We start from the raw sequence: 25,300 nt of genomic DNA on the forward strand, positions 1-25,300 counted from the left end.
TAATCAAAATCGTTAGAGCCGTTTTTGAAATAAATCAACTTTTCTGTTTCCGTTATATGACAGGTACCGTTAGTTTTGGTCCTAAAAAAAAAACTTCAATTTCTCCTCTAGGGAATCACTCAAAACTGTTAACAACCAAGTTTAAAGAAAATCCCTTCAGTAGTTTAGGATGTAGCTCGAGGTTCTTACAGACAGACAGACGGACAGACAGACAGACAGACAGACAGACAGACAGAATTGCCGGACCCACTTTTTTGGCGTTCTCCATCATCGTAATGTCATGTAAAATTGTTATCTCGAGTTCGATTTTTTTTACGAATCCTAAACTTGCCCTATAGTACCTATATCGCAAGTAAAAATACATCAGTTAACGAAAAAAAAATCGTTGCCTTACAAAAAAAAAAAAAACGTAGACTTGTGTGCATTTCTGTTTTAATGATTAAAAATTGAATCTTGTTGGATATAGTTCACATTAGGTTTTTGTTTAAAAATCTATGTAAATTGAGCTGAATATAAAAAATATTTGTGTTTTGACAAGGTGTCTCACGATAAGTCCAAGTGAGCTCCACCGGGTCGAAACGCCAATTTTTGGTTTGGACTGTATTAAATTAATAATTTAACAAGTCCAATAAATATATACTATAATCTACTAAAAAAATAATTAATAGGTACAACGAAAAGTTTCGTTAGCTAACGAATATTTTTTCGTAATTTAATTAAAATATTCATAAAATTTACGAAAAAATTCGTTAGCTTACGAAAGTTTTAATAAAATTTTACGTTAATCGATGAAAAAATTTCGTAAACTGATGTAAAACTTCATTAACTTTCGATCAAAAATTTTTATGAAAAATTTCATTAAAATACGTAAGTTTTCGTTAATTGATGAAGTTCTTCATTAACTTATGAAAGCTATTTCGTTGAGCCAATTAAATTTTTCATCGGCTGAAAATTAATTAAATTTTCGTTGGCTCAACGAATTTTTTCGTTGTATTTACGTAAGGATTTGGTTCAGTGTATATCAAAGGGGCCCCAAAATTTAGTCTTGTCCCGGGGCCCCCACAACTTAACGTACGCCCCTGCTTGTGTTTTACACAACATATTGCGGCAAAATGGAATAATGGATCAATCACCTGACAGTTTGGACTTCAGTGAAGAAGATCTACAAAATGCAATTACTAGCGGACAAATTGATAACATTCCATATAATAATTCTAACTCTACGTCAAACAATTCAGGAATGCAGAAACGCTTACATTTAATTAATAATTATTTCGCACGTCTGTAAAAATGGTTTAGTTCTCAATAAAAATCAAATTACAAAAAAATTTGGCAATAGTTTTTAGTTTCCGGATTTTTTTGTCATGAAAGAATCACTGACCCAATTATGGAATACACTCATACATATGTAGGTGTTTAAAGGCTGTTACCATACCATTTTTAAAAACTTCTCTGGGGTTTGATTCAAAAAACAAATTTCAAAAAATTAAAACAACATGATTTTATTTTTAATAAATTATGTTTATTGTGCAGATATAATATAATTATAACAAGTTATGCTAAACAAAAACTCAATTTTTAAAAAGGTATTATAATGAATTTGATATACATAGTAGAGTTGTTAATTTTTGAAGTGAAAACTTCTTTATTATCGTAGTGATTTGAAACAAGATGAAACGAAAACGCGACACGACTTCAACTTTTTATAACTGTTTTGTTTTAATAGATAGATGAATGAAATTTGTACTGTAGATAGGTAATTAAATAAATTATAATTGTACAAATTAATTTCATATTCAAAATTCGGGGATAACGGTAAAAAGATGTTCTTTTCCAACACACGTTATATCTTTTGATCTAGTGCACATACAAATTTGATTTAACTTTAATACGCATGCTGATAACATAACCTTTTATTTGATATATCACACATAACGTTACGTGCTCTACAAGTTACACAATCTTAAATTGAAAAAATTTAAAAATATATCAAAGCACCTGTGGAGATCTGTTGGCGATGACCAGCTACCAGTGTAGGAAGTACCGTAATCTCAGTCTGGAAATTCGACATGGTTGACTTTAAAAAATTCTAACTTCTCTTGTAGACATCTTTGAAATAAGATTTATGCATCATTATACAAGGTGAAACAATAAGCTTTCACATGGTATAAAATTATTTATAGGTTGTCAAACAAAAAAATTGATTTAATAGCATGAGAACATAAAAATAAATGTTTTTTTTTGCTTTTTAGATGAAATTTCATCGAGTTTAAAAAATTCTAGCTCTTTTTGTAGATGTCTCATAGACTTGATCGATATATATATATTTTGAGCTAAGACAATAAGCTTTCAGATGGTGTAAAAATTATTATAGGTTGTTAGGTAAAAAACGCATTTAATAGCGTGAGAAGATAAAAATACGTGTTTTTCGCTTTTCTTGATGGAAATTGATCGAGTTCAAAAAATTCTAGCTCTTTTTGTAGATGTCTCATAGACCTGATCGATATTATATATTTTAAGCTAAGACAACAAGCTTTTAGATGATATGCAATTTATATAGGTTGTCATATAAAAAACATGGATTTGAAGGTGATATAATAAAAATAGGTAGATTTTTTCTATTTTATTTTTTTTTGCAACAAAAATGATTTTTTAAGGTTTCACTTCAACCACGTGTGAATTGCACACATGATTTTTTTTTTTTTTAGTAGTTCTTCCTTTATTTGAATGTCGAGTTCTAAAGACTTTTTCTTCAATTCACTTTCAACCTTCACAGCTTGAAGTTGCAACTGTACCAACTCCGTTTTTATTTTGTATAACAATGAGTATTGTTCGCTAATTTTTGTACTCGGTAAACTAGCCGCTATAGGTCTACGGCGAGTAGACCAATTGTTTTCCATGCATCTCTTTGCGCCTTGTTTTTCTGAGTTTTTAACCGGAAGTGTTGCATTTTTCTCCTCTTTTAAACCAAAATCTACATCATTGGCAACTTCCAAGGAATTTGGTTTAAGTTTCTTCGACACAGGAGTCCTAAGTTGGTCTGGCTTGTATGTTGACCAATCATTAACTGAATTTTCCAACTCTGGGGATTCCTACATATGTATGTAAAATAAATTTTTTTAAACCACTTACATTTTCTTTACCTGTTGACACCAAATTTATGAATAAATTTTCGACTGAATCACTGTCGAACGAATTGGGTAATCCATGCACAGTTTTTGGGTTCATAATATTGTAACCGCGAGGTCAAAATTAGGATCTTTAACTGTATATGGATTACCACCTCCTGTTTGAAGTGCTGAAAATTTTTCTGCTGCAGCTTCTTTTCTTACTTCTTTTTTGTAAACTATGTAAATTTTCTTAAGCGCTTCCGTGGTTCTATAAGAAGCCCCTCCAAATTGTGTATTAAAACTATAGGTTATTCTAACCCAGGCTTGCTCCTTTTCTTTCCATGTTGTCCCGTCTGTATTTTGTTTTCCACTATATTTTTTTCCTCTGACACATATCGTTGCTTCAATAAAATAATGTCGTATGTTACATTCGGCAACTTTTGGGAAAACGCAATTAAAGTTCAGATTTTTTTTTCTCGAAAACTGTACGGTGAATTTTTTTAAAAATATCATAACATATACAGAAAATATTTGTCTATTGAAATTTGTTAGAATTATTTCAATATTCCACTCCAGAAACAAGTAATAGTCAATTTTCTCCAATATGCCTATGTCGTATGTTACGTTTTCACAGAAACTATTTGCTAGCCAAACACATACGACAAATTGATGACACATACGACAAAAATAAGCAAAGTTTTATTCGAAACTTGTTTACGACATACGACAAATAGATGTCAAATTCAATGCGAAAAACAAATAACTAACGTTAATTTATTAACTTTTCAAAATCACATTGGCTCTTGGTAGTAACCCGAGTTTAGAAAAACTCGATTTTAACAAAAACATCAATGGTAAAATAACATACCCACATCTAACTTCTAAACAGTTGGTTTAGATAGAAGCAGTTCACCTATAAAATGATAGAACTTTTTTAATTTGGAAGTGAGATGTATGTTTTATTTTTTTGTTAAAATCGAGGTTTCGCTTAATTCGGGTAGGTATATTACTATGGGTTATTAACTTAACAACAAAATTCTTTCCTAAAGATAAAATCACATAAATAGAAAAAAAAAAATAATGGGTACATTATTTTTAAAGCAATTTTAGAATTAATGAGATCACAGTTTACTAAAATTAAGTTATGGGGACTTTTCACGAGTCGATTTTTGCGGTGCGGCGAAGCTTTTCGACCCGTGTGAACGTAAGTCGCAGGCGACTAAAGTGACAATCCCCATAGAAAAATCCTAGTCTACCGACATATCGGGCGGCTAAAATCGACTCGTGAAAATTGGGCATTACTATTCAAGGTGAATTAAAATTATTAAAGTTTTAAGATAGCACGATAAAAGCTTCATACAAATTTCGTAGGGCCAAGTTTTCATTGTCACTGGATTCGAAACATTGGGGGAACCTAAAGGATCGGCATCAAAGAATTCATCTTCCAATATTTCGTTACGTATGCTATATTAATAAAATCATAAAACATGCATTTTGTATGCATAAAATAGAGCATAAAGCTCCTCGGATAAACTTGGCGCAGGTCAACTCGTCCGACCTGCTCGACATCTTGATTGCAATTTGCAACTGAAATTACACTCGTCAGTGTATTTCCTAATGGGACAAACGACAAACGTTTACTGAAATTCCAGTAAAATATTGTTGTATGTGTTGCAAAAACAGCACCTACGACAATTATTTACCGAACGAAGAAAAACACAGATTTGTATGAAAAAATTGTAGTATGTGATAATTTTTATCGTATGTGCACGTTTTCTGTGCACTTACGACAAAAAGTTACTGAAAATGTTTGTAAACCTACACATACGACAAAATGCATAGCGATTATCTCGGAAACGGATACAGATATCAAAAAACGGATTTCACAGAATGAAGGAGAAAAAATCAATTAGCAAAACTGCATTCAAATCTCAAAACCTCAATTTTGCACATACGACAGTATTTTATTGAGGCGACGATATTGCAATAATATTGACTTTTCATGGTTTGAGAAGTTTGGATTCCTTTTCCTTTTTTCTGCCATTTGGTATTATATTTAAAACAACAATTATTTTTTCAAATCCAATAACATTTACATAATTTCAATTAATTAATTAATTAACTGTCAAACCGATTCATAGCTGAGACGAAATATTATTCCTAACAACGTAGAATAAACTAAGAGAAACTTAAGAACTAAGTTTTTCTTACGGCCATATTATTCACTAGTTTAAAAAATACATCTGGATGTAAACAATGTCAAAATTTATTGAATAATAGCATAATTTTGTTTTGAGTGAATAATATGAACAAAAAACTAAATCCTTGGATTTATGAAATTCAGATTTAATGGATTGGATCTAAAATTAACTTTAATCCAAACTAAATCCAGAGTGAATAATATGGCCGTTAGAGCTAAGTTTGGAATACTTAAAAAGAAGATTTATGACTCGTTTCAGCAAATGGGCCTAAATGTAAAAGAATTGATAAGACTTGAAAGCTTTTTGTATTTTTAATCAATTTTTGAAATCATTTTTTTACCTATGGAGTTTGCATGTGGGAGTTAGCAGGTTTACACTCTAAGCCGACGATATACTGAATGAGAAAGAGATGCGAAATGAAATGTTAAATAGCCTGGGGCCAAATCGTCGCACACGTTCACCTCAAGTATACGAAAGACAATTATTACTTTATACATTAAGTGCCAGTTGTACAAACGTGGGATCAGCCTTGGTTCAGGAATTTAACCCGCCGATTTCGGTGGATTAGCGGCAGGTCAACTTCGGTTCAAGCATGAATGTTGCTATTTTTGCATATATGAACCTTAAACCAGTGCTAAACTTCAGCCTTGCTACCGATTTCAGAAGATACAATTTGCTGATCCACGGATTAAATATATGTACAACTGGCCCTAAGGGTCAGTTGTACAAATATTTAATCCGTGGTGGGTTAAATTCCTGATCCGAGGCTGAACCATGACGTTTGTACAACTGGCCCTAAACGAGAACAGAGAACAGAATCTACAACTGCAAAGGCTACATGTAATTGTGTGACAAATTTGACCTCGTCAATCCCTATGTGAGGATGGCCGAGCGGTCTTAGGCGCCTGACTCAAGGAGCAATGTTGCTTCATAAAAGATATGGGAGTGTTAATGGCGTGGGTTTGAGCCCCACTTTTGGCAAGATTTTGTTTTTTATTTTTTTTTATACATTTTAAGAGTTTTATTATTAATCACGTCGTTTTGTTTATAAAATCTATTTTTTTTCCATATAATTCTAATTTGAGGAATTATTTTTTTCTTAATTATGTGATCTGCAATGGGGACTGGTGCTGGTGTTTTGAACTCTTTTGGTGAAATTTTATTTTGTTATTATGTATGTATATGCCCTAATGCATGTTTTCGTGATTTCAAACAGTTTGATTATTTTTAAAATAAGATATATCTACAACCTACTTATATTTTCTTTATTAGAGTTGGGCACTTTAGTTCATTTGAGTGATCGATCACTTTAGTTCAAATCACGATACTGAACTAGTTCTGAACTAGTTCATTTTAGTTCAATTTATTTTAATCACCCCGGTTTTGTTAGAATTAAAAAACAAAATTAGTTTGTTTATTATTATGTAAATTTATGTAAAATTGACGCATTCTACATAATAAAACAAATACAACCTAAAAAAACAGATATGTACATATTTTATTTTTTATTTCGTTCATATAGTCTAGAAGAAGTTCGTGTTGCTTTCATTAAATCATTAATGCAAGGACAAAGATGCTACTAGTTTTTTGTTCTTGCTCAGAAATAAGACTAAGTGGTGCTTGAAGAAGAAACGCTGATACTGGCACAAGCCATCTTTCTAGCGCTATTTATTTTTGGAAAAAACTACAAAAATTGTTTTTTAAACGAAAAAATAAGCCTTCTGCATCATTATTTTTAACCGACTTCCAAAAAGGAGGAGGTATTCAATTCGTCTGTATTTTTTTTTTTTTTTTTTTTTTTTATGTTTGTTACCGCATAACTTTGGACTGAGTGAACCAATTTTGATAGTTCTTTTTGTAATGGAAACCTGGTGGCTGCAGTGTGGTCCCATTTCAATTTCGTTCATTTTTAGCCATAGGAACTATTTTAAAAACCATAAAACCCAGTTTTGATCCATGGAAGTCGGTTTTGTTTTTTTGCTAAAAATGATTATTAATTTTGTGATCGGAAAAACTGTCACAAAATCAGTTTGAAAATTTTCACTTTTTGACTTTTTGCAAAAAGTAGCCGTTGTAGTTATACCTTAAATCTTGAGGTAGAGCAGAAGAACTGATTTCGCTCCACAAAGAATTGGATGCAATTTCATATGCACTTTGGTTTTTGAACACCTATTCTTTAAACGTCTGTCGGGTTAAAAGGACGCTGTCGGCATATAAGACAAGGACCAAATTTTGTAATGTCATATTACGACTGCTCTAGGTCGCTGTTTAGTTTGTTGAAACAAATCTTTTTCGATATTCGCGAACTAAATTGAACTAAGTAAGTGAACTAAGTTCACTAGTTCACCAAGATGAACTAGTTCATTGAACTAGTTCGTTCGCGAACTACACAAGCCTATTCTTTATAGTCCAAGATCCCAAGATAGGAAAAAGGTTCTAGTACAGGTTAATTTGCATTAGATGTAACAAGAACCTAGGCGTGTAGGTTGCACTCAGACAAGAAAACAATCGTATAACTAACACTGCCAGATCCAGTCCGACAGCCATTTTTTTGCCAGACATCTTAAAGCTTTGAAAAAAAATAGTTTAACTTTACTTATTTTCTCAAGCTTCATTTTATACATAGAGGAAGGAATACCTAGAGACGCGACTTCGGTTCGTTTTTCTCTTCCACCCTACAAGCTGCAATGAGAGGAAAAACTCCACAGTGCTTATATGTGGTAGTTTTCCCGTGCATTTTAAATGGCACCAACACATTCAAAAGTTGTGCTCAAAACAATTAAAAACAATTTAAGTGCTCAGTAGAGGAATTAATTCATAAAAAAATAATATAATAAATTCAAAACACGAACCTTTTTTTTTATTTCTGTACATATTTATTGAAAGGTGGATGTCTGGAGTGAGCTATTTGAGCTATTCAAGTTCATGTACAAACCAAAATCATGTTTAAATTCAAAGTTTGTGAGGACATCTACTGGATAAAGGAAGGTATTAAACGCATTGTACCCATTGTATATATATTTCTATAGTACTATCAATCGATGTAAAGTCATTAGCGACATCTTTTGGTAGATCTGCATTTCAATTTCCTGCATAAGGTTCAAATATAAAATAAACTAGCGATCCCAGCGGTGGCGACGCAAAACAGAAAATTCTACTTCATGAGAGTACTATAGGAATATATATACAATGTTGTACCTTTCACACGTATTAACAGATAGGAAAACAAGAGAAAAATAAGAGAGATTATCTGAAATTAAATTTGCGGGTGTTTTAGGCAAGGGGGGTACGAGTCGGCTCTCTAGGTATTCCTTCCTCTATTATTTTATACATGATACTCAGGGAGCGAGTCCTGAAGTCAAAATGTGTTATAAATTTTTTCCCAGACCTCCATATTATAACGATGTAAACGGGAGGGGGGCAATGTAACGATGAATTACTGAACTACTTTTAAGATAAAAGTCTGAACACAATATAATAAAATCTAACTTTCCCGTATACTAAAATGCGTGTCTGGCAAGGTGTTAGGCTCATACGATGGGTCTGGCAGCTTACAAAAATTATTGCATTAGTTCCCTGAGTATCATAGCCGTATTTAGGGGGGGGGGGGGGTTGGGGGTTTAACCCCCCCCCCCCCCCCCGAAATTTTTTCTCAGAAAATCAAAAGATATATATTATAAACAAATATAAGTCTAATATGTGCAGCACTAAATGGTTTGTTTTTGTATTTTAGTGATTTGATTACCTATCTGAAAATATCCCTTAAAGTCTCTACCAATTTTGTATCGTTAAAGAAGTCGATGAAGTTTTATAAAACAAAACAATTCGGCCGAAGCCGAAGGCCGAATCCGAAGCTTCGGTCGGACACTAACAGACATATTCGAACACATCTCGTTTTTGAAATATTACCGTTAAATCTATTTAAATCTTTCCGACATCTTTTCTACTGTCCGAGATATCTTCAGCTGCTTGTTACCCACTTTTGTTCTATGTAAAGCTTAAATCCAGTATATAAGCGAAAATTAATGTATCCATTTATTCAGTATTGTAGTACCTATGTACAACATTTAATAACGAAGAAAAATAACAAAAATAATAAAAAATTATTAAAATTATTTTTATTTTAAGTAGGCGAAACGCTTTATAAATTTGGAATTGAGGTCACTTGAACTTTATGTTGTACATACATTTCGTTATTTTTTTGTTTCAAATTATAAAATTGAACAATTTCAGTTTATTGTTAAATTTCAAAGTGAAGTATAATTAGCTCATGCCAAACAACTTGGATTATTTAAAATTTTTGTTTTTAAGTACTGCCAATTTAATTTAGAACTCAATACATAAAATGTTTTATATACACTCCTGCTCAAATTTAACGCACATCCTATTTATTTTAAAGTAAAGTCCTGCTATTACTTTATGCCACAGTATCATGGTTATTTTCTCAAATGAGACAATAGTGATCTTAAATTAAAGGTATGGAATAGAATGTTTGTCGGGAAGATTTTGGGAGAGATTTGCTGAAGTCTGTCTGTTAACCCCCGAACCTTTTAAAGAAGAGTCATAAAATTTCATGGAGTTAAATCTGCTTTACAACACCTACGGAGTTAGCGAGCCTTTCTAGACCTAAGTTAAGTACCCAAAAATACTTGACTGATGCCCTCGAACAGCATCCGGTTCCAATCACCCCTAGATTTGGTCCACAGTTAAGTCTGATGCACGATAATGCATGCTAGAGTAGTTTGAGAATATCTTCAAGATTTTAATATTCCAGCTTCGGATTAACCACACAGAAATCTGGATTTGAATTTAATAAAACATGTGTAGGAAATATTGAAAAGATGCATTCGCGACCGAAATCCAATTCCAAGCTGTCTTGATCAACTGAAAACTTCAGTGAAAGAAGTGTTAAAACAGAACCTTCAAAAGTTAATTAGTGGAATTGACAAACGACTCCAGGTTGTCATATGCGCTAGAGGAGACTATACCAAATATTGCATACAATTATGGGAAAGAACCGTCACCCGCTTCCATTTTTTTTAAATTTTTTTTCTTAAAAATAAAAATTATTTTATAATCAGTTTTCAGACCTTGAATTGTTAAATTTGGTTTATCTTTTTTTTGGTTGATAATACTGTTGCAGTTTAGCATTTTTTCGACTTGCCAAAGAATTTTAAAGCCTTTTAAAATAAGATGCAGGGGTATAACTTCAGACGAAAAATGTGTGCGTTAATTTTGAGCAGGAGTTTATAAAATTGTGCGAAATAATTTTTTGTATAAAGCCTAAGAATGGTTAAAATTTGTTACTTCACAAAAATTTTCTTGCTCGCCAACGCTCGCAATTTATATCAACCAACTTATTCGCTCTTTGTACCAATTTAAACTAGACATGCCGCTGAATATTCGGCCATTTTTCAATTCGTTTACGGTAAGCAGAACTATTTTAAACTTTTAACTACGAATACTTGAAAAGGATATTGACAAGTTTTTCGCTTTGACACAGTTCTTTCTAATGACCATTTGCTTTAGCACTATTAAGAATCGACTGCAGTTACATATAGTTGATACAAAGTATTGTGATTCTTAAAAAAAATTTTTTGGTCTGAGCTGAGTATCATATATAAAAATCAGCCTTGAGAAAATAAGGAAAGTAAGTACGTATTTTTCGTACCTTTAGCACCTGTTAATGGTAAAATGGCCATCGGCACAAGGTAGCCGGTATCCATACACTAGCACTACGTAATTAGATACATTTTATTCTTGAGAAAATAAGTAATGTCTGGCGGCCCTGGGATCTTGCTCTATTACTTTTACTCCAGTCAAAGCGTCGGAAAAAAGGGCCTAACCTTGCACACAGAGGCAGTGTCAGTTTTTATTTCATGAATCCATAGGGGTATATTTAAAAGGCTTAAACCCAATTTCTCACCGCCTGATCATTCATTTTAGCGGAGTTATTCACAAAAATGCATTTTTTGGGATATTTTACTTCAAAGCTAATATCTTTGCTCCAGTATATCGTAGACCAAAAAATGAACATACATTCTCTGCCTTATAATATTTTGTATCGTTGTATGTAATTTCATTGTATTAAAGTGAGTTACTACAAAATGGCAGCCAGTTAAAGTCAAACTCTAGTTGTTAAAAAACACATTTTCGTTTTTATTTCGAAAAAAGCTCATATTATGGTCAACATTTTTCTAACCTATGTTGTAGCCCTCTTAATTTCCTGCATTTAAAAAAAAATCAACTCTTTATCACCAAAGATGACCGACAAATTGATAAATGAACGCACGAAAAACCGGTGCGAAACAACCCAAAAATATCGTTTTTTGGGAATAACTCGGCTGTCCTACGACAAAAAATAAAGCTATTAATTGTTCATTACAACATTTTCTATCGATTTGGGGTACATTATTTTTGTTGAAAAAAATAAAAATAAGTAATATTAAGTCAAAGACGTTTTTTTGTTTAGCAAAGTCTTGCCTTATTATTTTGTAAATGATCCAAGTATTGGAAAAAAATTATAGCGATTAGTTACAAAAATTAATTATCAAAGTCATAACGTTTTTAATAATAAAATTGTATTTTAAGTTAATAGATTTTAAAGAATGTTTTTATACGCTTCTTTGGCTTTGTTTCTTTTTGAGCCCCCATAGCCCGGGGGCCCTGTTACATGGATACAGCTGATACAGCGGTAGCTACGCCACTGGGTTTGCCTACAAAGGTGTAGTGAATCACCTACCAATTGTCTTTAGGCCCAACTATAATAGGCATATGGCGCGCATGGGCTTATGTCAAAATGGCATGAGTGAGTTGTTCAACATACACAATTCTTATGGGATAGCCATAATGCGCATATGCGCGCTTCGTTAACTTTCGTTAAGCATATGCCGTGCGCTCTGAACCGCACGACATGAGTAAATTTCTCAGAATAAAATGTAAACAACATGGATGCAAAGGCGATGGGTAAATTAAATTAATTTTCACTTAATGAAAATGTAATAAACGATTGTGAATTGAATAAAAACAGTTTTAAAAATATTTTTGTGTAAATGCAACCCGTTTTTTAACAGAAATTATGGAAAACAAAAATTAAATTGTGACAGAAGGCTATGCGCGCGTATGTTCATTATGGCTACTCCTCATGTTTTCAGAAATCAGAAACAGGACGAAGCAGTTCGTTCGATTTTGACATAAGCCCATGCGCGCATATGCCTATTATAGTTGGGCATTTTGTGTTGCGTATTTACGCACACTTAGACACCTGGTGGGTGATTCACCACAGGGTGGCTAAATTTTCAAGTTAAATTTGTTGTTGCTTTGCACATTTATTCACGGACTTCATGCCAAAATTACAAAAACAACACTGTAAACACCATTGTATATATATTTCTATAGTACTATCATTAAGTCGAATTTAGTATTAGTTCATGTCGCAACTTTTTTGAGGTGGCGCTCAGTGTGTTTTCATACAAATTCTGCTTTTTCAAGTCACCACTAGAGTTCCTAAGATCGTTTCACTTCATGATAGTACTATGGAAATAATACAATGGTAAACAGTAGCCCTGTTCCATTGGAGGTGGTAGTTTACTCGTGAGTAGAAATCTACTACAACAACTACACTTTCGTATCTCCTCCAGTACTTTTTATATAAAATCTATAGTACTATCATGAAAAAAAACAGCGCCACCAAAAAAGTGAGCTAGCGAACGAGTTAAAAAATATGTCAAATTTCAAACAGAAATGTATATCTCATCTCCTTACTCCCATTATTAATTCGATCTAAGCGCCCTCGCGACCACTCAGGTAACGAACAAACTAAAAAATTGCACTTCATGATAGTACTATAGATTTTATATACAAAGCTCCAGTAGAAGATCGTGTGTTATTTGTAGTACTAGATCTACTCATGAGTAAACTACCACCTCCAATGGAACATGGCTAGTAGTGTTTTGGGGGTTGAAACGTACGAAAGTTTCCATTCTTGGTATAGTTTGTCGATGGCTTGAACCGTTGACAAACTATAGCACTGAGGTACCCCGTTTGTATGGCGATTTGAATCCAAATTGAATCAGGATTTAGGTCTATATATACCTGAATCGAATTGAATCCGGATTTGTCGATCCGATCCGACTCGGAGAGCTGAATCGAATCGAAAATATGCATATATACCAAACTAATTGAATACTCGAGATATAATTTATGGTGGAAATTGTGTGTGATTGTCTTCTTATTTGCAAATTTTACTGTATGTATGTATTATGATATCTAGTTTTACTTGCACTTTGTTTTTGGTTAGATTTTTCTATTTTACTGCAAATATATTTAAAAGAAAAATTGTGTTTTCGATTCTATTTCAATTCGATTCCTCGATCTGGTACTTCCATATACCTGGATCGAAATTTCGATTCAGTTTCAATTCGATCTTTAAATCGGTCATACAAACGGGGTAAGGGTGTAACGCATGGTACAAGAAGCCCTTCAAGCAAACAGGTCCGACCTCGGTCCGAATCCGCTCCGCCTGAGGCGGAGCTGAGTCCGACTTCGGATCAGAAACTGGTCCGAAGGCGGCTCAAATTAGTATGGAAATTATAATCACCGCGAAGTCGATTGCATATGTATTGGTGTGGTGAAAATCTCCATTCCGAGAAAACGGAGCCGAAGGCGGACCTGAGCCGGAGCAGCGAAAACCTACCAGTAAGAGGAATAAGAAAGGGATGACATTTCGCATTTGCGACCAAAAAAAGAACAAGATTTATTTTTTTTTTTCACTGAAACTGTTTTATTTTTTATTTTATTTTGGCAAACGAAATTTTCACAATAAATACAATATAAAATACAATAACTTTTTTTTTATTTTATTTCATTTGATGCTGCTGCTGTTGTTGGTGTTTTTTTTAATTCCCAATCGCATGTTTCACCTTCTAGATTTTTCTTCATCTACAACACAAGAAGAAACAACATTTTAACCCAAACACTTTGAGCGATATATAAAACATACCTTTTTTGTTTTCCATATTGTTTATAATTTAATAAAATTGTTTATAATTAATAAACTAACATTATACAAACAACGACACGAGACACGACGCGACCAAACACTTCAACAAAAAATAACAAAATGACGCTTTGGCTCTTGTTGGCCTTGTCTTTCTTTTCCTTTTCTCATTTTTCACCACGCTTCTCCTTCGACTTTTGTGTTCATACACAAAAAGTTGCAAGTGTGTGAGTGCAACCCCTTTTTTCGCGTTCTGAGGGCGGAGTGTCTTTGTTGAACTCAGTTTTCTTGCTTGAAGGGAGACAAGGTATGATCATCATTAGGTGTGTTTTTTATTACCACCGGTCTTAACTGGACAAAAAAAACGCCTCGGGGCTTAACCTGAAATCTTGGCAGCACTGTATATTGAATGTTCCGAAAACAGCAGACACAACAAAAATTTAGAGTTGTCATATTTTTCGCTTTCGTCATTTTCTTGTATTTTTCATGTATGTTTTACAAAGAGATACAAAAATGTATGCTAGCAAAACTATTTTAATACATTTTGTCCTTCCAAACGTGAGTTTTCACGTTTTTAAACAAATTCTAAACAATTTATGAAAAATTTGTTTGGTAGCACAGATTTAAAACTCTTCAAAAAGTTAAGCCCAGAGAAATCTCCGGGCTAAACAACTAAGCCCAAGAGGCTAAGGTGTTGTTGTATTTAACATGTAAATTGCTTAGCCCAGACTGCGTTTTTTTTTTTTGTCTAGTTAAGACCGGTTGTAATAAAAAACCATTGACTTAATATATATGGACTGCTAGAAGCATATTCAGGTTGGTTCCACTTCTTTCTTCGCGATACTAGCGCCCTAAAAAAAAGCGGAGAATAAGTGCAACATTTTTGAACAAGTGCGAAAGGAACAAATATAGAAAAACAGAGAAAGCACTACCTTTTAACGACAGATGTCATTCACTAAAAGTTTCCTCTTTTCGCCGTCTAAGGTTATACCGCTAGTAGAGCTAGAAAGATGTGGAATCATTTTTTTTTTCAATTTTTGTATGGAAAAGTCAAACGACTAGCAGTCCATATATAGTAGGTCAATGTAAAAAACACACCTAATGTATATATATTTCTATAGTACTATCATGATGTCGAATTTAGTATTAGTTCATGTCGCCACTTTTTTGAGGTGGCGCTCAGTGTGTTTTTTTTTCATACAAATTCTGCTTTTTCAAGTCACCACTAGAGTTCCTAAGATCGTTTCACTTCATGATAGTACTATGGAAATATATATACAATGATGATCATTAGAGTCGCCATTTTACAAAATGGAGTAATAAGTTTTTGACGTTTAATTTGGCAAAGTCAAAAGCAACAACAATTTCCAAGACAAATTTGTTTACAACAACAATTTCAATGGGCAGCTGTCAAAAACTTAAGTTGCCATTTTTAAGTTTTGACAGTTCTCTATACAGACCCTTCAAGCAAACAAGTCCGACCTCGGTCCGAATCCGGTCCGCCTCAGGCTGAGCTGAGTCCGACTTCCACTCAGAAACGGGTCCGAAGGTGGCTCAAATTAGTATGGAAATTATAATCACCGCGGAGCCGATTTTATATTTATTGGTTTTTTCACCACGATTTCTCCTTCGACTTTGTGTTCATACACAAAAAGTTGCAAGTGTGTGAGTGCAACCCCGTTTTTCTCGGTCGGAGTGCCTTTTCTGAACTCCGTTTTCTTGCTGATTATAATTTCCATACTAATTTGAGCCGCCTTCGGACCCGTTTCTGAGCTGAAGTCGGACTCAGCTCCGCCTGAGGCGGAGCGGATTCGGACCGAGGTCGGACTTGTTTGCTTGAAGGGGGGGAGTTTTTTGTAATGATCATACCTTCTCTTTTTATACCATGGGTGTAACGGACCATTGCACTTTGTGCACTGTGGATGTAACGGTACTACTATTTGTTGTTGTTTTCCATGGTATATATACCATGGTTGTTTTCTACACGATAAAAATATGAACGCATGGTTTACATTTGACAAGAGGTTGAAATTGTGGTCAAGCTCATTGCAATTCGGCATGTAAACGCATTTATGAAATATCTTTGAAAATGACATCTTTTTTCTATACCATGTTGGCAAGGCTGGTGGTAACGAAAGGGGTATAAGTTCGATTCGATAAAACGACCATGTAGTCACGCACTTTAAAAGAAAAACATCGTTCTGAATTACTTTTGACGTAGTCGCATAGTAATATTCACAAATTTTAAAAACCCAACTTAAAAGCTATATTTTTCGCCATGTCACACTCGAGCAGAGGAGCAGAGACTTCTGCTGCTGCGGTCGCTTCATCTACGAGCGGCCCACAGCCCTTAGTCAAAATTGGACACTATTCTCTAGGAGCGACCTTGGGAACGGGAACTTTTGGCAAAGTTAAAATCGGTGAACATCAGCTAACAAAGCATAAAGTTGCCATCAAAATTTTAAACAGACAAAAAATTAAAAGCCTTGATGTTGTCGGCAAAATTCGAAGAGAAATTCAAAACTTAAAATTGTTCCGACATCCTCATATTATTAAATTATATCAGGTGAGATAAAGAAATCAAAACAAAACAATTAACTTCAACCAATATTCTTCTTCATAACAAAGGTCATCTCAACGCCAAGCGATATTTTTATGATTATGGAATATGTGAGTGGTGGAGAGCTCTTCGATTACATTGTTAAGAATGGAAAACTGCAAGAGCATGAAGCTCGCCGTTTTTTCCAACAAATTATATCAGGGGTTGACTATTGCCATCGGCATATGATTGTACATAGAGATTTAAAACCAGAGAATTTGCTTCTCGACCATAATATGCATGTTAAGATTGCTGACTTCGGTCTGTCTAACATGATGTTGGATGGAGAATTCTTACGCACTTCATGTGGTTCTCCTAATTATGCTGCACCCGAGGTTATTTCTGGAAAACTTTATGCTGGACCCGAAGTTGATATCTGGTCATGTGGGGTTATTCTGTATGCCTTATTGTGTGGAACTCTTCCTTTTGATGATGAACATGTACCGACATTGTTTCGCAAAATAAAATCAGGAATTTTTCCTATTCCCGAGTATTTGAACAAACAGGTGGTAAATCTTGTATGTCAAATGCTTCAAGTTGACCCTCTGAAACGAGCTAATATCGAAGAAATCAAAAAACACGATTGGTTTCAAAAAGATTTGCCCTCATATCTTTTTCCTTCAACAATTGAACAAGACAGCAATGTCATCGATACTTATGCTGTTTCAGAGGTTTGCGGGAAATTTGGCGTGAAGGAGGCTGAAGTTCATAATGCTCTGCTAAGTGGTGATCCGCATGATCAATTAGCTATTGCATATCATTTGATTATTGACAACAAACGTTTTGCTGATGAACAAGCCAAAGCTGAAATAACTAATTTCTTCGTTGCTGGGAGCCCACCCTCCGTTGCTAATTCGCCAAGTGAAAGGCCACAGGATAGAGCTAGTGCTTTAAATGCCGGGGCAACGGGACCTAATTCTAGCTTTAGACCCCACCCAGAGCGGATTGCTCCACTAAGAGACCGTCAGATGGCAATGTCAATGCAAACTCAGTCTGCTGCAAATGCTACCTATCCCGATCGGCCAAAGGGAACACCAATTAAACGAGCTAAATGGCATTTGGGTATCCGTTCGCAGAGCAAGCCTAATGATATTATGCTTGAGGTGTATAGGGCAATGAAGGCACTGGATTACGAATGGAAAATTATCAATCCATACCATGTGCGTGTTCGGCGACAGAATCATTTGAATGGTAAATTTTCTAAAATGTCGTTGCAACTGTATCAAGTGGACGCTAAGAGTTATTTGCTGGATTTCAAGTCACTGACCAATGATGAAGTTGAACAGGGCGATGATGTTATTATGGAAAGTCTTACTCCGCCCCCAATAATGAATAGTGGAATTATGCCACAACAACCGACAGGACATCATACTATGGAATTTTTCGAAATGTGTGCTGCTCTAATTATTCAATTGGCCCGTTAATCTTATCTTTATATACATATATTATATTTTAGTATTAGAGCTTGTATATTCTGTTTTCAGATATAAAATTATATTACATTATTCGATCTAATTACGATTATCATTTTGCAAAATGTTGAGTTGAGAATAATATAAGATAAACAACAACGATTTTGAATTCTAGTTGTTTTTGAAGAAAGTTTTCTAAATAAGGTATACAAATTAGTGCTCTATCGGTTTTCACTACTGGGGGCTGTCCTAAAAACCTCCGATGAAAAAAAAAACAAAATAAGCATTTCATTTCGGTTTCATACACACTGCGTGACAAAAGTATGAATCGAACATAATAAATTAAGTTCATTCGAGCCGGGGGTTTATTTTATAAATAGAAGATTGTATTTTGTTGTCTTATTTTCTTACCTGACAGTAAACCAAATACGAATAGGTAGTACAAATAGGATTTTTTTAATAATTTTTGTTTAAATGGGACTTTAAAGAAATTGTCGAAAACGTCTTGATGGACTTTTTTATGACTAAACATCAAAAAGTTAGTTTTTGAAAATATACAAATTTTAGATCTGGATTTAATATTATAGACACGCTAGGAAGTCGTTAGCGGAGTAGGATTAATAACTGACGGATTTTATATGAGTAGTCGCAGAGAGTTGCGAACTGTAATACAAAAATTGATGTTAAACTAGATCGAGGTTTGATCGAATTATTTGTTCGTAGCTTTGTGGAATGCGTTTTGCATTTATGGACTGCGAATTTACATTTGACAGTTTGCACGAAGCAGCTGTTGTTGGTCGCATAAAAAATATTAAAATGTGTTTTTTTTTTTGTAATTTTAACTAATTTTTATTCGCAGACGCAGCTCATATGAATGGCACTACCCCTCATGGGTCCGTTGCGTTACATCGTAGACTAGAGATTAGTCAACCCACGCAGAACTTTGTATAAAAAGGGAGACTTTTTGAGTGTGAGTTAGCTAAATCGACGGTGTTGTCAACATATTCAGCCCTATTCTGCTATCCATCGGGGGGAAAAATCGCTAAATATTCACCAATTACCATTCTGCTATTCATCGGGGGGAATCCAAACTCACGTCGGTAATATCGGTAATGTTGTTCAGTATTCCACTAGTCACGTGAATGAACTTGCTCCATACATTTGCAATCCGCATAAAAAATGTTGCGGATCTGTCACTTTTGTTTGTAAAAATAAATTCACCATCGTTGAAATTAAGCAAAATGCCACTTTTCATAAATTTTTAATTATTTCTTAACATTTAATCGGCTGCTTTTATTTTTTCTATGCAAATAAACACAAACAAACATTTTTTTTTTCCTTTCAATTTACTTCGTCGCCATTTTTTTTTTTAATTTGACGTTCACCTGGACGTCAAATTGAGGGATGATAATGCAGTTTACCCGATGGATAGCAGGATGGCAAGGTAGAGTTAAAGTGAACCGAATGTGTGAATCGGATCTGAGATTCACGGGAACAGCAGAATAGGGCTGATTGTTAGAGTTTGCAGTACAAGTGTATAGAAGATGCTCAGTGTGTCAGTGTCCTGTTAGAACACCGATGGTGGAGCTGTCAATTTGAGGTCAAACCGATATTTGTCTGAGTCAATCTGGTGTTCGTTTTCTTTAAAGCAGAAACTCACATTATCAAGCGAATTTTACACCTATAATGTTCCTTTGTGTAGCTCGGCTGCCTAACAGTGTCCTGGAATGTCTGTGATTTGGTACATCTCCTTCAGAGGTTTGACAGTCTTGGACTGTAACTGTAACGGATTTTGTAGAGACAGATGCATCCGTCCTGATTATCTATTAAAATCTATTGTTTTAAAATTTTAAACAATATTTTTAGTTATTTCTTTCAAATTAAATTTAAATTATATTTCTTCACCGAACCTAGTGATTCGGAGTTGATATTCGGGTTAGTAGATGAAGGTATTACAATTTGTTAGTTTTTTTTTAATTGGACAAAGTGTTTGGGAACTATAATTACAATATTTTTACACAGCATTTAGATACAATATTTTAAGATCATTTTTCTTTTTTTGTTGGTTTAAGTTTTTGTATAAGTGTCTCTATAATATTCGCGTCAACTAGACCAATAAACTTGTCCACGACTACTCCGTTACGAAAAGCCAACACCGCAGGAACAGCCTTTACCTCAAAAGTTTCAACCAGATCCGTGTTTGATTCTACATCTATTACTGCCAGATCGATTTCATCGGAATTTTCAAGGAGCTCTGTCATTTTTGGAGTGAGTATCTTACAAGGGTCACACCATTCCGCATGAAAATTAACTATAACTGGGTTGTCACTGTTTATTACCTACAGCACAAAAAATATGTTAAGAGCAAACTTTATATTTGTTATTTAATGTAATTATGTTTCACCTTACGATCAAAATCATAATGATCTTTTATTACAAATGATTTGTAATAGTTCAGGGTTTTTGAGAAAAACCGCCTCGAATAATAAGATTGGGTGGTCAATATTCTAGTCCATTGGTTCATCATTTTGATTTAATTCAAGTGTACCTTGACAGCTTATCTAAAATGATTTATTCGAATTATATAAAAAACATATTTGATTTTCTACTTTCTTTTGCATTTGTTTAAAACTTGAGTAAAGATTATTCAACTTTTTAACAAAATAAAAAATTATAAAATGTTAGTTTTGATAGTTTTTCAAGAAGAAATAGATATTGTTTTGTTTTATTCTTCAAAATTAAATCTTTTCCTAGAAAGGGATTTGGCAACAAAAGATAAGTATTTTTCATTAAAGAATCTTGAAATGAAAGCATAATTTATTTTTGGTATCAGTACTATCAGTGTGCAATCCAAACTTGGAATATATTAAATTAATAAAGCTTAAACAGAACTGATAGGAACGGAACTCACAAGCTAGAGCCACAAAATTATCAAATTTACTTTAAAATAAAAATATTTCCTACTTCTAAAATTGATGTTTACTTAAATTTCCTACTCATTTCAAAGATCCATGATAATAAACACATTTTGACATATTGAAACTGTGTAATTTCAAAACATAGGAGAACCGAAATCTCTGACGTCACCGAATTTCCAAAAAGTGGAAAAATCATTACTTTATACCAAAGTAAGCTTGAGCACATAGCTGTAGCATAAACAAAAAATACCAAGACTGGAAATTTTCGTACGTCTTACCCCCCGAAACCCTTTTGTGTACAGTGCTGTCTGTGAATATATGTGAAAGCCACCACGTTGGTAAATGACGTTAACACGCACACATTTATAGATTCACGACATTCACCACACATTTGACACGAACACAACGATAGGTTCACGACATTCACCACACCTCGCAGCTTGTAGGCAAACGTCAGTTGACCGCCGAGTTTCCAGTCTTGGTATTTTTTGTTTATGAGCTGTAGCTCAAATGAGGTAAATGAGATAGCCATAATGCGCATATGAACCCTTCAAGCAAACAAGTCCGGCCTCGGTCCGAATCCGCTCCGCCTGAGGCGGAGCTGAGTCCGACTTCGGATCAGAAACTGGTCCGAAGGCGGCTCAAATTAGTATGGAAATTATAATCACCGCGAAGTCGATTGCATATGTATTGGTGTGGTGAAAATCTCCATTCCGAGAAAACGGAGCCGAAAACGGACCCGAGGCGGAGTAGCGAAAACCTACCTGAAAGAGGAACAAAAAAGTAATGACGTTTCGCATTTGCGACCAAAAAAAGAACAAGATTTATTTTTTCTTTCACTGAAATTGTTTTATTTATTTAACTTTCACAAACACAAATGTTTACAATTATTTACTGGAGAAACAGCATACAGGCCAGCGGCAGGAACAATTGATTTTCCAAAATTTTATTTGTTGAATGTTGTTCGTGGTTGGTGGTGGCGTCAGACTGCAGTAGAAGATGACTTCCTACGAAAAACATAAAAAAGATTAATTATTGATTAGAAATTTGCTAAGCTACATTTCAGCAATGCATACCTGTTTTTTATTCCAAATAATATTAATAATATTGTTATTATTATTTTTGACGAGTCACGAGCACGACACCCGATCAACTTCAACAAATAACAAATAAATAACAAAATGGCGCTTTGTCATTTTCTTGCCTTTGTCTTTCTTTCGTCAGTTCTCCTTTTCGCATTTTTCACCACGCTTCTCCTTCGACTTTTGTGTTCATACACAAAAAGTTGCAAGTGTGTGAGTGCAAACCCTTTTTTCGCGTTCTGGGGGCGGAGTGTCTTTGTTGAACTCAGTTTTCTTGCTTGAAGGGAACGACTCGTTACCCTTCAAGAAAACGAGTCCGAATCGGCTCCGAAGTGAGTCCGAGCTCGGCCTCACTGATATTGTTTTATATTAATTGCAAAAACTTTTTGTCAAAATAAATCACAAAGCTTTTGCAATTATTTTCTATTGATACAGGCCAGCGGCAGGAGTGATTGATGTAATTCTACAAATTTTGGCAATTAAGAATTATAAAATGTTTCCACCTACACCTAAATCTACTTTTTCGAGATTTAGATCTAAATCTACTTCTAAATCCCGAGATTTACCATACAAATTTAAATCTCCTGAAAAGTAGATTTAAAAAAAATCTCCTCTAAATCTACTTGGCTGAATGATTCCATGCTCTAATTGACACTTGGCATCACGGCACCTGGTGGATAGCGACGAAAACCCGAAAGTTATATAGATTATTTTCCGATTTGCCGCTCAATGTAATTTCCATAAGAAAAAAATAAAAAAGACCTCGAAAGACATTTATTTTACGAATTAATTTTATATGAACGAGTAGCAATTTTATGATTGTAAAATGACAATAATAGGTGTGTTTTTTATTACCACCGGGCTTAACTGGTTAAAAAAAACGCCTCGGGGCTTAGCGAGAAAAATTGGCAGCACTGCATACTAAATGTTCCGAAATCAGCTGACATAAAAAAATATAAAGTTGTCATATTTTTCGCTTTTGGGGTTTCTTGTGTGTTTTTGAAAAAAAAAAGTTCAATTAACTATTAAATAAATATTTAAAATAATAATTGTCCTTCCAAACATCAGTTTTGATGTTTTTAAACAAATTCTAAACAATTTCCGAACAAGTTGGTAGCACAGATTTAAATCTGTTGAAAAAGTTAAGCCCAGAGAATTCTCCGGGCTTAACAGCTAAGCCCAAGGGGCTAAAGTGTTGTTGCATTTAACATGTAAACTCCTTAGCCCCGACTGCGTTTTTTTTGTCCAGTTAAGACCGATGGTAATAAAAAACACACCTAATATGTGTTTATATCTAAATCAGGTTTAAAATATATCAAAAAGTATAATAATACCTGTGTAATTTGTATTTAAAAAGTGCAAGCGAATCGCCTGAAAACAACGAAAAATACTATAAAAAATATAGACATTATTAAATTATTCTTTTATTTGTTTTGCTTTTTCACAAATAATAGTAGGTAAGCATTTTTTTTTTATTTTCAACAATTTTGAAAGAAAATTAAACCAAAATAGTTTCTATATTTTTTGTAGTATTTGTTGTTGTTTTCCTGCGATTTGCTTCCCTTTTTGGAGACAAATTAAATAGGAATTATTATTCTTTTTGATATATTTTAAACCTGATTTAGATATAAACACATATTATTATCATTTTACAGTCATAAAATTGATACTCGTTTATATAAAATTAATTAGTAAAATAAATGTCTTTCGAGGTCTTTTTTGTTTTTTTCTTATGGAAACTACATTGAACTGCAAATCGAAAAAAAATCTATATCATTTTCGGGTTGTCGCTACAAGTGGTAGATGGCGTGGAAAGCTATTTCCCAAGTCACAATAATGAAAGGAACATGCCTAATTTTGTGAATGCACTCATTGTCAAATGTCATTTTTTTTTTGACAAGCAAAATTGAATTAAAATTTAGAAAACATAACCGCTCAACCCATAGAATCTGTTGCGTCCGTTGCGTCGAAGTTTTCAACTGTCATCTCGATAAAATATACACGTTCTTATAGGAAGCGACCCATAAGCGACGGACCGGACGGAGACGGACGGATTCGACGGAAGAAAGGCCCCAAAGGGCCCAACCCATAGAATCCGTTGCGTCCGTTCCGTCGAAGTTTTCAACTGACAGCTCGATAAATTACACACGTTCTTATGGGAAGCGACCCATAAGCGACGGATCGGACGGAGACGGACGGAAGGCCCCAACCCATAGAATCCGTTGCGTCCGTTCCGTCAATCCATCCGTTGAAGTTGAAGGATGGGACAGAAAGGGGTGACCCATAGAATACGTCGTATGACGGATTGCTTTTTAACAGCTCACTTCAAATTCCAAGGTGTGTTCGATATTTTATCGCTGAATGTGCACTAAGGAAGTTCTGAAGCAAGAAATTTTTAACTTTTATTGTTGTTCTTTTTTTTGATAAAATAAAATGCTCGACTAGATTTCATGTAGGTACTTGCTCTTCAGTTAAAAACAATTTTTATAACAAATTATGAGTTGTAGGTATGACTTTGGCACAGTCAAATTGAACTCTACGACAGAAATTGAGTATTTAATTGATATAATTTATGAGATATATCATTAAATGTTACTTTTACTACATTTTCTTCACAAATAAACAATTAAAGTTCACAATTCATAAAATCGGAGAAGAAAAGAACACAGTTCTTAGTTTTGAAATTCCCCGGCGTGCACTCAGAAACAGAAAATCGAACTGGTCTATTTTTGACAACCAATGTCAAAGGATACGACGGATGAAAAAGTAGAAAGTGCACATGGGGTGTGAATGCAACCCCATTTTTCTCGCTCGGAGGTCAGAGTGTCTTTTCTGAACTCCGTTTTCTTGCTTAAAGGACTTTGCACATGAGCTACGAACTACGAACTGCGAACGGTGGATGGTCCCATATTTTGACATATCTTTCACATGAGTTAATATTTCAATTCGCAGACAGCGACGAATTACCCTTTTTCCATGT

The 25,300-nt window shown here is 34.1% G+C and overlaps 2 protein-coding genes across 4 annotated transcripts; one reads left to right on the top strand and one right to left on the bottom strand.

The window, feature by feature from the left end:
* The first annotated feature begins 16,407 nt into the window (after positions 1-16,407).
* LOC129920167 (5'-AMP-activated protein kinase catalytic subunit alpha-2) lies at positions 16,408-18,423 on the top strand. Its single transcript, XM_056001390.1, has 2 exons — positions 16,408-16,875; positions 16,938-18,423. The coding sequence occupies exons 1-2, from the start codon at positions 16,588-16,590 to the stop codon at positions 18,330-18,332; spliced, it is 1,683 nt and encodes a 560-aa protein (XP_055857365.1). The 5' UTR covers positions 16,408-16,587; the 3' UTR covers positions 18,333-18,423.
* A 1,756-nt stretch (positions 18,424-20,179) lies between these two features.
* Positions 20,180-21,415, bottom strand: LOC129920168 (thioredoxin, mitochondrial). Of its 3 annotated transcripts, none has more exons than XM_056001392.1 (3): positions 21,285-21,415; positions 20,725-20,881; positions 20,180-20,659 (listed from the first exon to the last, which is right to left on the bottom strand). In XM_056001392.1, exons 2-3 carry the CDS (start codon positions 20,845-20,847, stop codon positions 20,366-20,368), a joined length of 417 nt encoding a protein of 138 aa, XP_055857367.1. In that variant the 5' UTR covers positions 20,848-20,881; positions 21,285-21,415; the 3' UTR covers positions 20,180-20,365. The 3 variants fall into 3 exon arrangements, with proteins under 3 accessions (XP_055857367.1, XP_055857366.1, XP_055857368.1); XM_056001391.1 differs by having other exon boundaries at positions 21,232-21,366; XM_056001393.1 differs by having other exon boundaries at positions 21,304-21,353.
* Positions 21,416-25,300: the final 3,885 nt, after the last annotated feature.

This window comes from Episyrphus balteatus, chromosome 4, assembly GCF_945859705.1.
Source record: "Episyrphus balteatus chromosome 4, idEpiBalt1.1, whole genome shotgun sequence".
Classification (NCBI taxonomy): Eukaryota; Metazoa; Arthropoda; class Insecta; order Diptera; family Syrphidae; genus Episyrphus; species Episyrphus balteatus.